The sequence below is a fragment of the Anser anser genome (genome assembly GCF_964211835.1).
Source record: "Anser anser genome assembly, chromosome: 3".
Classification (NCBI taxonomy): Eukaryota; Metazoa; Chordata; class Aves; order Anseriformes; family Anatidae; genus Anser; species Anser anser.
In genome coordinates, this window is record NC_139722.1 from 73267568 (window position 1) to 73281340 (window position 13773).

A 13773-nucleotide genomic window follows, 5' to 3' on the forward strand; every position below is an offset into this window, starting at 1 on the left:
TCAACTTGTTCCAAATCTCAAATCTATCTCCAGAACTCAGTCCCACAGTTACCTCAGACTGATGTCCCTTTGGGCACAAGAACTGATCGACTTGCTCATTTCCTATCTTCCAAGCCACTGTGCCTTGGCAAGCTGTTTTACCTTTCACTTTGCTATTTCGTGAATAAAATGGTATGCCTGCATGTGTATACACAAAAACCATTTCAGCATTCCTGAAAGATGGTGACATTTTCCTAGAGGATAGATGGAGCGATTACAGTCCAGTTTCTATCCCTGATATCATTATAAGCTGTTCCATGCCAGTGCTCCACAGATGGGTTCCAAGACATTGCATCTGACTAGAAGAAATTATTTACTGATAGAAATTATCAGCAGCAGGAATTATTTCCTTTCATTTTTTGGTTGCTGTTGTTCATTTGGTTACTAGGAAAAGAGACTTGACCTACTTCTTTATCTCAGCTCGTTTCTTTCATCTGCTTTCTTTCCTTGAGAAGGAAAATACCTTAAATAATTAAGCTATCTAAAAGCTCATAAGAGTGGAAGGCAAGTGCACATAAATAGCTTCACAAGTGGCTGTTATACAAAAGCAGAGCAGAAAAAGACACGAGACAGTTCCATTTCTAAGAATGCAGGAATTACCACTGTCAAACAACTTACCACTTTGCAATAAAGTGCACTCTCTCAGCCATTTGGAGAACTTCAGTGATGGCCCTAGGCCGGGACCCCAGGCCCTGCTCTCCCACAGGGAGCAGCTGAGGCACTCTTTTTGCCATTTCAGTTTCTCCTGGACATGAATCCCTACTGCACAGCAGCAGCAGCGCTGAGCCCAGCCTCCTCTTCCAGCTCCCCAGACCGGTGACAGAGACCGGCTCTCCTCCCACTAACTCTCTTAAAGCTCAGTTTACTTTTCTCCCCACACTACTGCTTTTTCCTTTTCTCTGTTACTCAAAATACAAGTTATTTTTGCATTTTCAAAATAAATCTAAACTCTAAATTCTGGCATATACTTTTAAAAGAAGTCTCCAAGGAGCACTTTTTGTTACAGGCCACGTACAACTTCCATTCAAAATGCACACACCAGTCCAGAAGCTCTGTCATTCCTGTCTCCCATGCAAGGCTGAGGAAGACACCTTGGCTTATGATTTACTCCCAAAACCCCAGCAGATGTAGTGTCTCCAGCTGGGGGATGACGACCAGAACCTTAGGGAACTGCAACCCACACCTCAGGCCCAAGCAGGCCGGCCTTTTGCCAGCAGCCCCAGTTGGAAGGAATCCCATGGGAAGCCACCAATTCTTTAGGAAAACAGCAGCAGTGTCACACCTCAGCCCCAACACCCCACCCCAAAACAAAAGCACCACGCTCTTAAAGTTTATTTACCGTAGGTGTTTAGTATCACAATGCATGCCATAAACAAGCAGCATCGTGCTCTGCATAGGATGCACAAGGCCTCCACAACACAGCGTCAGGAAAGACAAGCTAATCTAACTGTCCTACCTCCAGACTTTAAAACACGGGAATCCTAGCCCAAAAACAAGCTGAAGTAAATACTTCAGCATCATTAAGTGTATGAGTTAAACATGGGGCAGGAGAGACGTTACCAACACTGTTTTCCTTCCCTGGTGAAGGAGAGACAGGCCTGATGCGAGCTACGGTGTCACAGGGCGCAGGTATGGCCACAAAAGCAGAGCTGATGTTTGAGCTCTCCCCCGGGGCACACTCCTATTCATTTTGAAATTTAAAAATCCTTTTCAGACACGTGAGTGCACGTCTCCTTAGATGAACATAAAAAGAAACCAAATTACCTTAGGCTGTATTTCGCGCACCCCACCTACTGTCGCAGTAGAAGGCAGGCTGATGACACAGAGCTAATGGGAGGAAGGAAACTCTCCCGTCACTGCACGGGTAAGACTCCTCATGTGGGAGGAATACATCAGGCCTCTCAGAAGCTACCACCTCGCTACAATAACTAGAGCTGCAATCTGTTCGGTTTCAGCTGTCTACACGTGCACAGCTCCTGCCTGAGTACAAGGGGGGAAGAACACAGCTGTAGTTATTTCTGCCACCGATTCTTCCTTTACCGGAGAGCTTTGGAGAATATATGACAAGTCACCTGTAGTCCTTAAATTCAGCTTGCTCAACAGAATAAATTGAGTAAATCATTGCTTTTTTATGAAACGTAAGCTACCTTCCTGAAGGAAGTTAAACATTTTTAATGCTCAGAATTGTGTAATTCCAACAGACATCTTACAAAATCATTGCTGGATGGGAATGGCTTATCTACAGTAAGAGCATTTTAATCCAGGTTAATTTTTTTTCACTACATTTGTTCAGATGGGAATACCCATGAAATTTTCCTTGCATGAATGACTGTACTAACATTGCATAAAAAACAAATTTAAAAACTCGCTTTAGATGTGTTCACATAGCTTTACTGTCACAGAAAGAAAATCCTGATTTTCGTTTCCAGCCTCAGTTATTCAACACCTCTTAATCACAGAATGAACAAACAGCACAAAATCAACCTGTAAGCTGAGGATGTCTACCAAAATTTGTTCCAGTTTCAAAACAAATTTATTGTAGCTGCAAACCATTAGCAACAGCAATTTATCTCATAAATTACTTGCTCTACGGGCTGCCCTCGACACTGACATACTTTTGGTAATTCTTTTTGCTCTCTTTCGCACCCTTTCACATTGTAGTCTCAGGGACATCAAGATGAAAAGATACATTTCTTTAGTGCCTCAAAGCCATGATTCCATAAATGTAACTAGGCTCCTAATTTTTAATGCTTCAATTTGAGGAAAAAAGAAAACAAACAAACAAAAACTTTTCCACGTTGGAAAGGTAACAAAGCAATATTTTAGTGGATGTAACACCCAAGCATATGTTAAGATGCTGTACTAAATACAAGTAATAACGTGTTTTTATCTGCCTACCTGAACAATCATACAACTCCTATTAATATACTGAAATATACAAATGAATGAGCATTGGGAAGTAATCAGTATTCACATATCTATCAGTTCCAAGCAGTAATCTAGCAGAAGACTCTTCTCACACCTTTTTTTAAGGCAATGTTCAGTTCTTCCAACAGCAAGCTTCAATATAAATAACTTTTTATTTAAATTTTTTTTTTCTGGCATATGGAACAGATAATTGTGGTTTAAAATGATTACATATGCTTAGCATTACCTGTGTTCAATGGAAAATGAACAGATGAACCAGTAGACTTAGCTTTAAAGTGGAGGCAATTTTTGCTCATATAAATATCTTCATCTCAGGAAAAGGGTTACTAAACTGATTAAAAAGCTATTTTAGCACTGCTTTGTTATATCTAGCACTGAACCAGAAGGGTAACAGTGAGTCCTGGCAGGGAGTGTACTAGTGTGCTTTTGGTTCAAGTCCTGAACAACATCTCCTTCCTCAGAAAATGCCTGTTTCTTGATTGAGAGTTCTTGCTTCCAGCAGGCCTGTTTTCAAAGGGCTGCTTGGCACACACCTTGAAAAACTTAATGTTACTGATGTGCTTAAATGCCGATACAGGACCTAGGTCGAATATCACAGTCAAGAAAACTGAAGGGTGCAGCACAGCACAGGGACCTGTCAACACAAGCAGGCAAAGCCCAGGCTCACCAGAGTCGGCCCCAGCCATTGTGCCAGCACAGCATGGAAAAGCAGAGCACCCACAACGTCACAGTCACGCTCCTCCTGGTGCGTTTTATTAAGAAATGGAAGCCTGTCCCATAGCAGATGATGCTGACTTGACATTGAGCATCCCCCATATTCTATTCCCTGCTTTGGGGCTACATGCTCCTGCACACATCACTGAGCAAGGAGGCAGGTAAGTGTGGCTGATGGCTGTCGGGGTGAAAATGGAGGAGGAAGATCTCTTCACTAAGAACACAAGTGGAATATAGATGCAAGTGATTCATAATTTTGGTTGAAATCCCTGTTGACTTGTAGGCTTTGTGCAGTCTGCTTCCTTCTAATTTCTAGCAACCACCAAAAATCTTCTATGGTTTGGTGCTGCAAACACGCACCAGCAGCTTCAGCTACATGGAGCCCAACTGCAACTGGCAAGACAATCTATGCCTAGAATAACTTGCAAGAGAAAAAGAGAACACAGAATTGCTTCTTGATGGGGTTTTCTCCTTCTCCACTGTAAATGAATAGATCTCTGGCTTTCACTCAGCACTGTTGAGCCAGTACCTCCTAGCATTTTGAATGGGTGCGACAAAAGTATCATAAAAAATCATATCCAAAAGTATGATAAAAATGTAAAAGTAAAATAAATGTCAGAAATGGCAGGTTTTTTCTTTTTACCTACTCCCTCAAAACTCAAAAAAAACCCACCAACAACAAAACAACCAAGCACAGCACCACCAAACCCTAGAATTAGTGGCTTCGTTTAACAGAAGTTCAAGGCGTAAAACAGAGTTTGGGCGCACACTTACAATATCATTAACAGCATGGCCATCATCTGCCATGGCTGTAGGGTACTGCTGGATATCACAACAAAGCCATTCTGTCCGCCTTCTGCAGCTAAACGCAATCAGTTCCACTCCTTCAGCCATGAATTGTCTTTGTCTTCTCTCTCTTCACCCTCCCCAGTCATCTTTCCTTTCTTTCACAGAACTAGGTATGGCATGAGAAAGAGAAGAGGTGCCTGAAACGTGCTAATACCAGTCAGACAAACACCAGAACAGATGCAGAAGATAGGATGGCATGGTCAAAATTTCCCTTTCAACAGCAGTGAGTACATAATTAGCTTAGCGGGATGTTGATAAATGCCTAAAAAGTTTGCATAGACTCTTTGCAGCGTAAAACTAAACCACATTAAATATAAAACACCATTAGCTCACAAAGTCCCCGAGCCACAAATTGCTAGGGGCTCGGACAACCCTTCAAAATTTCTCTGTATGCTCGCCTTGTTCTTGCAACTCTCTCTCAAACATTTGCTTCTGGCCTCTGTTCAAGACACTGCAAGACGAGCCTTCAGCATAAGGGTTTTTACATTCTTAATTGTGCTGCCACACCAAATCCTGCAGTATTGCACAATACAATTACACAAGCTGGTGTAAGGCAGCACAAAGTCACACCAAGCTATACCCTGCACCGCCAGGCATCCATCCACTCCTGTGCTGCACCAAACCAAGCACCAGTATGCCAGTACAGTAAATCCTGTAAGGAAACAAATCTAGGATGACAGTTGGGGAAGGGGGTGTTGGGCTTTTTTGTTTGTTTTGATGGCTTATGATGAACCTTGACTGGTTACCCCAACAGGGAAATAAACTGCTTTCCTGTGTTAAGACATCTACGCAAGTAAGAGCACATGGGAACCATTTCCTCCTGGAACAGTTTCTGGAAAGTAAAACCACAGTACATTAATCAAGACCGAAATAGTTTTAAGAAGTAATTACAAAAAGATATATCAGTTCCTAAACGATCCCTAAGATTAGTGAAGATATAAACTGAGTAATAACTCAGCATCTAAAGACAGCAGTGTTTTCAGTTAGCGCAGCACAGTAATTATGCAATAGCTAATGCTTTTATGCAGTGGTCTTCTTATGTGTAGGGAGCAATACACAAAATTAAAACATAATCCCAATTAACTTGGGAAAACTATTAAAAAATAATTAAAGCTAATGAAATTCAATCCAACCACACAACACTAACGTAAAACAAGAGATTTCTGACCCTGTAGGCCCCTATTAGTTTGTACAGAAACAGTCCTTTAATTTTCCACAATGCTGCTTTCTGAAGAAGCTCCTGACCTTCTACAGTACAGCTTTATCTAGAGATCTGTCATTGTTAGGCCTATAAAATTAGACAGACTATACTAATGAACCACCGTATAATGAGCATATAGAAAGGAGAATGCTTTTGGCACATATATCTGTCTGCCGCGAACACATTTCCCTACATCTATTGCTGTCTTTGATGATATTTTCCAGCTCTGTACTTGAGGCCTAGACATGACAGTAAAATTGTTCCACAGTAATGAGGAGCCAACAGCCATTTCACTGATATGCAGGACCTGCAGTCCTTTGGTTTATTTCCCTCCAGGTTTTTAAGGTTGTTTTGTTTTTGTTGTTATTGTTTATTTTTGTTGGTGGTGGTGTGGTTTTTTTTTTTCATCTTTGTGGAATTTGTTTGTTTTAAAGCAGACGTTCATGACTAATTTGAAAGGGATTCAAGCGGTGCGTAAATATCCAGCAAATGCAAAGAGCCAAAAGGAAAGGCCACAAGAAGTCATAGGTTCACACAAGTTCAGGACTTTTAACAGCATTCAGTAGCAAGGTTAGAAGAGGATACTAGAGAAGACTGCCAAAATGAGGTATTAGTCTGCTTTCTTTGGAGGGTGAAACTGTTTTCTTAGTCTCTTGTCAGCAGAAAATGTCATCAGTATCACAGAATTAAATCAAACCAGCTTAGGAGAGGTGCTAGAATCATCTCCATGAACTAACCGGGGAACCAAGAAAAATCGAAAACACATGCACACATACTCCTAGCTTAACGTAAGAGTATATTCAATTGTGGATAACCCATCCTCCCACTCTTTATTAGTTAGCACTTGGTTAGTGCTTTCACTTTAGATGGCAGCCCTTTCATTCCGAGAAACAACAGAAACTACATCATTCAAGCTCTAGCTATGGTTTTGGTGGATTTGGAAGACAACTCTAGAGAAGGCAAACAAATTCTACAATTTACTGGGAAAGTATCACAAGTAGCTCATCCTTCTGCAGCACAATCAACCATATAGGTACCTAGCAAGCACACTGAAAGAAACAACTTTAAAGCCTCTACAGGCTAAAAATACCTCCTTCATCAGCTGTAACTGCAATACTTTTAATATTTCTATGAACGCCTAAACAACCCTAACCCAGTATTCCATGTAATTCCACTGCACTGACTTAGGTTCACGTCTCTAAGTCCTGACGACAGCATGAAATTTGAACAGAGATCTCTTAACTTACTGTCACAGTTTTAGCTGGGATAGAGTTAATTTTCTTCACTGTAGCTGGCATGTTGCTCTGTTCTGGATTTAGGATGTTTCACTTGCTGCAGAGCAGTGCTCACACAGAGCCCAGGACTCATCTGCTCCTGGCACTGCCCTGCCAGCGAAGAAGCTGAGGGTGCACCAGGAGCTGGGGGGGGACAGAGCCAGGACAGCCTGGGCTGGCCAGAGGGGTGTCCCATGTCATGGGGCATTGTGCTGAACAGTAACAGCTTAGGGAAAGAAGGAGGGTAGAAGCATGTTCAGAGCAACTGCGTTTGTCTTCCCAAGTAACTGTTACCCATGATGAGCCCTGCTTTGCTGGCAACAGCTGAACACGTGCCTGCTGATGGGGAGTAGTGAATGAATTCCTTCTTTTGCTTTACCTTCGGCACCGAGTAACGTGCCTTTTCTCAACCTATAAGCTCTTGCACTTTTACCTTACTTTTACCTTTCTGTGTTTTTACATTGTGCGAGGAGCAAACAAACAGCTGTGTGGTGCTTAGCTGCATGCCAGGGTTAAACCACAATACTCACAAAAACACAAAGAATTTGTGTGTTTTTTTCCCCACACCCAAGAAGAGGAAGCTGTTTTAATGCTAATCAAAACTCACCCCAAGGACTCCGAATCTTTCACAGAAGTTCCAACCACAGAGAAAGTCAATTTCGAAGTTGTGATTAAGAATTACAATGGCATTCTCCTTCCCATACTTGTGGTAACTCTCTGGATCAGTGTAGAGGGTGCAATCGGTGCCTGACCACCATTCCAATAACATCACCATCTCTAAAATAAAGAACAAGACATAAATGAATGTACAAAGTATATGCAAAGCCACAAATTATTAATGTGTTGAAAAGCATCAGTTGCCTCGACACCACAGGGCAAAAAAAGGGCAAGGCAGGGGAGGCAGGGGAGAAAAGGGAGATAAAGAGATGGCATGGAAGGAGGGAGTAGAAATGTTTCACAGTGATATTGAGGAGTTTCACTTATTTGAAAATTACAAATTTAAAGTTAAAAATGTATTATCAAGATACACGTAAAATTAGCATTTATGGTTTTCAATACAACAGCATTACATGAAGAATGAAACAAGCTTGTAGGAAAAACAAACAGGCCTACTTGCACTATACACCGGTCCTCATACTCCTTCCTAGGAGTTCTGCCAGCCGAAAACCTGTGGAAGCACTGACAACAAATCAGACCTCATTCCACATCAGCATCACTTGGCTCCTGGCTGTACAGGCTCAAACTGCTGTGCTCTCAGGACAACTTACATGCAATATGGGCGACAGCACAGCCAGTGACTGCATTTTGTACTCAGTCTGACCACTCAGGCCAGTAACCCAACGACAGTCCTGAGCAAAGAGCCAGAGGTGTCGGCAGACCCAGCGCGTTCTCCCCGTCAGGGTGTAGGCAGAGCAGGCACCAGTCCTCAAACTCATCCGTTCAGTGGGGACTGTTGTCTGAGGCACTCTGCACACCCAGAAGACTTCAGCATCTTCGCAGCAGAATAGCTACTGCCTGGGAAAGCTCTTTCCAAGGTGATGTGCCCATTTCAGACAACTGCGAGAAAACACTGACGCCAGCTCTGGCTACAGCTGTGTCAAGACTAGACCCTCTGTCCTGAAAGCCTCTGTCCTGTTCAAGGTGACCAGGACTAGGGTCTTGATCCAAATAGTACCACAGTAAATGGAAAGGCTGCATTTTAATTTGGTTCTGGACACACATGAATCTAACATTGTCCCAAGCCCCAGAAACGGCCAGAGAAACATAGCCATGTTCAAAAGTTGAATGTTGAAAGGTTCCATTTAAAGCTTTCCTCTGTTTTATTAAACTTCCTTAATTCTATTCACACCTTCTCTACTGATATGCTTCTGCCAGCTGAGACTGTCCAGTACAAGAATCCCTGACATGTAACTTCTCTTGATTTTAAGCTACACTGTCGTTGCCCCACAATGAAATGGAGATTGAACTACATCAGATAGAAAAATTCTTTTTTTTTTTTCTGTTGAGAGTTACATTACTATTCAGTACAGTGCTTTACCAAGCAAATAAACAAACAAACAAAAAAGAAGTGGCATCTAAAAACACGAGTTAAGTGGCAGACAGTTACAAAAGCAGCAATTGCGAATCAATTAAATGAAATGCATAAAGAGAGGAACCTCTAAAAACTGCACAATTATAGACCAGAAGGCAGCTTGGACAAGACATCTGGAAGCAGGCCTGCTGCACGTACACCTTATGCATCATCCTTTTAACTTGTCAGGAGTAGCAGTTGTGTGTCCTGCTACAACAGATGCATTTTACATTTGCCAGGAGTGTATCAATCATTCAGAGCAGAGCCAATAGCTCAGACTGGATGAAGAACTGCCATCCCCAGGCTAAAGATAAGGGGGGTGGCTGGCAAAGTGTGCAGAGCCAAGAGGAGTTATTAATAAGAAGTACATCCGCACATGCTTTAGTTGACGAAATGATTAAGCAAGGGAGGGATGGGGGCAGGAAGAGGGTGCCTAAAAGCAGCGCCTCTCCTTGAGGAACCCCCTGGGAAGGTCTAGGGAGATCACAGGACGAATGAGAACTGTCTGTCACGATGAAGAGGAGAAGGTGGTAAGGGACAATGTTTCCTGACAAAGCTTCCTGACAAAGCTACCACAAAACTTCTGGACTGAAGCAAAGGTCCAATGCGAGGGGCTGTTCTCTGCTCAGAGAAAAGCACCCCCTTCTCGGGGCATACATCTCTGCTGGAAGGATGAGACACCTGAGATGCTCTCCCGGCTTGAGGTAAACCCCAGAGCTCCGCACATCCTCATGCACCTCAGGGAAGATCAAAACCAGGCTGGCCCTTGAAACATGTCTGAAACCCTTTCAGTTTATGTCCCCCACTGGCCTCAACTGGGAAATGAAAACAGAGAACAGGCAGGAACAAGTCTTCCACTTTTTCAGTCATCATTAGCTCAGTTAATTGCCTGAAGCTTTTGGATGACATCGTGCTGTACACTGGAGAACAGGCATTAGTGACATGAATGAATTTCATCTAACAGTGTTACAGCCAGGCTAATAAACAATCTCTATTCAAATAACATTACTTTAATACGATAAAAACACGTTTAAGGTACAGATAAATGACTGACTTGTCAGTCCTTCTGTTTACCCCTAATCAAAGCAGATAACTACTATGGTGGCAGGAGTACCTATTACTCAATGGCTGCTATTATGCATCAAAGCAATGCTCAGAGACCCAAGCTGCCACGCGTTACAGCAAGGATATCGCTGGTTGGAAACGGATTTCCCAATGACAGCCAAAGATGTTCACATCCCAGCGAGAGAGATGTAGAGATATGGAAGTGAGGAAACAAATAACACGGCTAAGCTCCCAGACTTGCTCTACTAAGAACTGCCTTGTGACAAACTCACACAACATCTTTCCAAGAGAGTAGGTTTTGTTTTAAAAAAAATAACAAAAGCCCTCCACTCTCCAAAACACAGCAAAATTGAAAAATAAAAACCCACCAATCTGCAAACCTTTACAGAATCTACAATCACATCCTAGGGCAGAAAACAACCACAGGAAAAGAAGTTTGTGACAGGTTTTTGTTTGTCTTTTGCTTAGCTAGGAACCCTAGCTATGACAGAAAGAATGACACTCAGACAGGAGTTTCTCTTTTTTGATCTTGACTGTCATTAAGCCTCTTGCCTGAAATAAACATGTGCAGATGATGATTGTAAGGTCCTCTTGAAGAAAAAGCCAACTTTACCTGAGGGAAAAAAAAACAAAAAAACAAAAAACAAAAAACAACAACTTCAAAGTCATCTCCCTTCAAGTGCTTTGTTTTGTCTTTTCCTAAAAATTTGAACAAAATGAATAATAATACATCAGGAATCTCACTATACAGGTATGCCACATACATAAAGCTCTTCGTATTTTCAGTCTCCAATATATTCCAAAGAAGCACAGACACAAATATTTTGGTACGTACTTGGATCCTGCAGGCTTCACAAGAGCAGGATTTTTGTCCGTATAAACCCCGCAGAAGTATGTCCCTACTCCTCACCTCACATGCCCATTTGTTGCTGGTGTGCTCCTGCAGTCACTGCAGGAACACAAAGCAGGCACTGACTGCTTCTGTATTAAATACAGTAAACACCACCCGCCAGCCTTTCAGTTTTAAATGCTTTTCTTTCCCTAATCTTTCCCCTCTTTCTTTTCCTTTCTTCCCAGCCTCCCTTCTCTCTGTGGCTCTCAAGCAATGACTAGCAATGTCAGTTTGCACTGCTCTTGCATCACGCCACCAGCTTTCTTCCACAATCTGCCACAGAAATTTATTTCCAAAATCTTCCTGCAGTGGCCTAACAGCACAAGGTCACTCATACACATTCTCTTAGCCTCCTCCACAGTGCAGATAACCAGTGCAAGCCTCCTCTTTGTACACCAGTCAGGCTATATAGGGGGAAAAAAAATAAAAAAAAATGTCTTGCTCTCAAGCAGGGCTGGTCCAAGATTTCTAGTGTAAGGAAGATTTCTAGTCTTCCCCACCCCCTTTCATGAGGTTTTGGAGCTAGAATATCATGACTAAGCTGGTCAATTCACATGCACCCACGTCACGGGGGCTCCTATCTTACAAACCAACTCCTCCACTAACACTTCCACACAATGAATGCAAAGGAAGGGAGAATAAAAACAAACAAACATAAAATCTCTCACCCCGGGCTGGAAGGGAGTTCCCTTTCAGGAGGTTACAGCTACCTCCAGGAGAGTCTGGCTGTAGGGAAAGGCGTGCCTTCAAATGCCTAACAAGGATTCTTTGTCTACCTTGAGAATTTCTAGTTTTTCTACCCTGAAAGAAAACAAACAAACAAACAAAAAAAACTTTCACCCCGCTGCATATAATGGCACCTACCCTTTGTGACCATAGACGGCTTCTTGACGTCTTCAAGAGCAAGTAACTAATTAGAGAATATCTCCAAGGCTAACTAGTTATGTGAAAAACATTTACCAGAGGAATGGAAACACACAGAGTTTTCTGAGACCTGCTACTTTGATGTTTTGAGAGAATGAGTCATTAAAACAGTTGAGGCTGTTCTTCTGTCCTTGCATGGATTTTGTTAGTAAATTTCTTTAGCTCACTTAACTACTCTTGATACTACACTGAAACATCTACTTACTGGGTTAACCATAAAATGCCTGTTTCAGAATGCGACTGAAAGCATAGTTATGTATTGACTCAAAAAGTACAACAATTACAAAATAAAGTACAAAAAGTAGGCAATGTAAGTATGTAACCTACTTTAAAGGGCACCAGAACTGTTCCTCTTTGAGGCATTAGTCATTTTCTTTAACCTACGCGTCAGGGCAACACAAACCAAGAAAACCTACAAGTTCCATTCCTTTATTCTGATAGGAAGATGTGATAAAAGGGTAGTAAACTCCAATACAAATCAAAAGCAAGAGAAGCAGGGCAAGCCACAACCACCATTCCAAAGGCCAACTGGCTGCATGATGAATCAGTGCACTGCATAAAAGATGGGGGAAAGCATTTCCAAAAAAAGTCATGGTAAAATAAGGCTAAACACTGCCTGATGGCTAGTTTACTCCAGGCCATGTCTGTCCATGAACTAATGACTTACAAGAACAACTTTCTTCCTTTTCAGATTATCAGACTACATTTACTGGGTGCATCTCAAACATTTTCCATATACCTAATTAAGCCTACAGGCAACTAAGAAAAGCAAGTCTGTTATCTCCCCTGAACTACTCAAAAGCCCTCTATGTACCACACATGATTCAGGGACCACAGATTCGAAACCCAGGACGATACCTACTGTATCAGCTGTGAAGCTGCCTAGGAGGTTTTCCAAAAAAATCAGGTACTGACGATTGCACGGGTCCTGACACAGGCTATCCCAGTGCTTCAGTATGCATCTAGCTTCACTAGGCATTTGGTTTGGTTGTCTACTCCATCCCCTGCAGCAGCTACAAGTAATTATGAGGAAAAACTTGAGGACAGGAGCTCTGCTGTAAACTTGCACTGATTAGGAACATGAAACAATTGGAGGTCAGAGAGGGAATGTTACTAAATGCCCACAGGAAGAACTCTTAGAATAGCTTATTATTACAAAAAGCATATAAAGATTTTCTGCCCAGCATTGCCTTCCCTGATCCTCCCAAATGAGGGGGAGGACTTTCATGGAGCCCAGCAGACAAGGAATCAGCTCTATAGCTTCAAGCAGATTCCCATTCTTTACTCTGCGTGAGCTGCATATGCAGGTGCGCACGGGAGCAACAACGAGGTGCAATGGAGAAACCTGGTCTGCTCCAAGGCAGAGCTCCTGGTCTTTAACCAGCAGGAAAATGTTTAAGTTGAGTGTTTTAAACAGAAGAGGAAACCAAAATCCACACTCTCCTTGCCTTAGCCCCTCACCTACCCCCCCCCCCCCCCCCGCCCTTAGTCCACCCCCATTACCCTACCTTTGCACTTCTTTTTCCCTGCCCTTTAAGTTATTTTTCACCAAAAAGGCAGAGCACGATGGTGGGGAATCATGCACACAAATTTAAAACAACAACAGCAACAAAAACAACCAACCAGCCAACAACTAAACTTTCTCTATTGGCTGCAGGTCTGCTTTTGGAGATTTTTGCCTCAGTCCCCATGGGAGATCCTGTCAGCAACTCCCTTGAATAACACTTCAAGGACGTGCATGGCTGTGCTTTTAGGGCCAGAAATCACCAAGAGAGAGAAATCCAGGAATGATGACTTAATTCCCCGCCCATCACAA

The 13773-nt window shown here is 42.5% G+C and overlaps 1 protein-coding gene across 4 annotated transcripts in view; it reads right to left on the bottom strand.

Moving 5' to 3' along the window:
- The window catches only part of AGPAT4 (1-acylglycerol-3-phosphate O-acyltransferase 4), a 79915-nt gene that overhangs the window by 27214 nt on the left and 38928 nt on the right, over positions 1-13773 (bottom strand). For 2 of the 4 annotated variants that reach the window (XM_083830271.1, XM_083830270.1), the window contains one exon: positions 7613-7782. In XM_083830271.1, the coding sequence (XP_083686397.1) occupies positions 7613-7780 (168 nt within the window). In that variant the 5' untranslated portion in view covers positions 7781-7782. Of the gene's footprint in view, positions 1-7612; positions 7783-10976; positions 11233-11701; positions 11830-13773 lie in introns of those variants that run through there. The other 2 variants (XM_083830273.1, XM_083830272.1) reach the window with 2 other exon arrangements.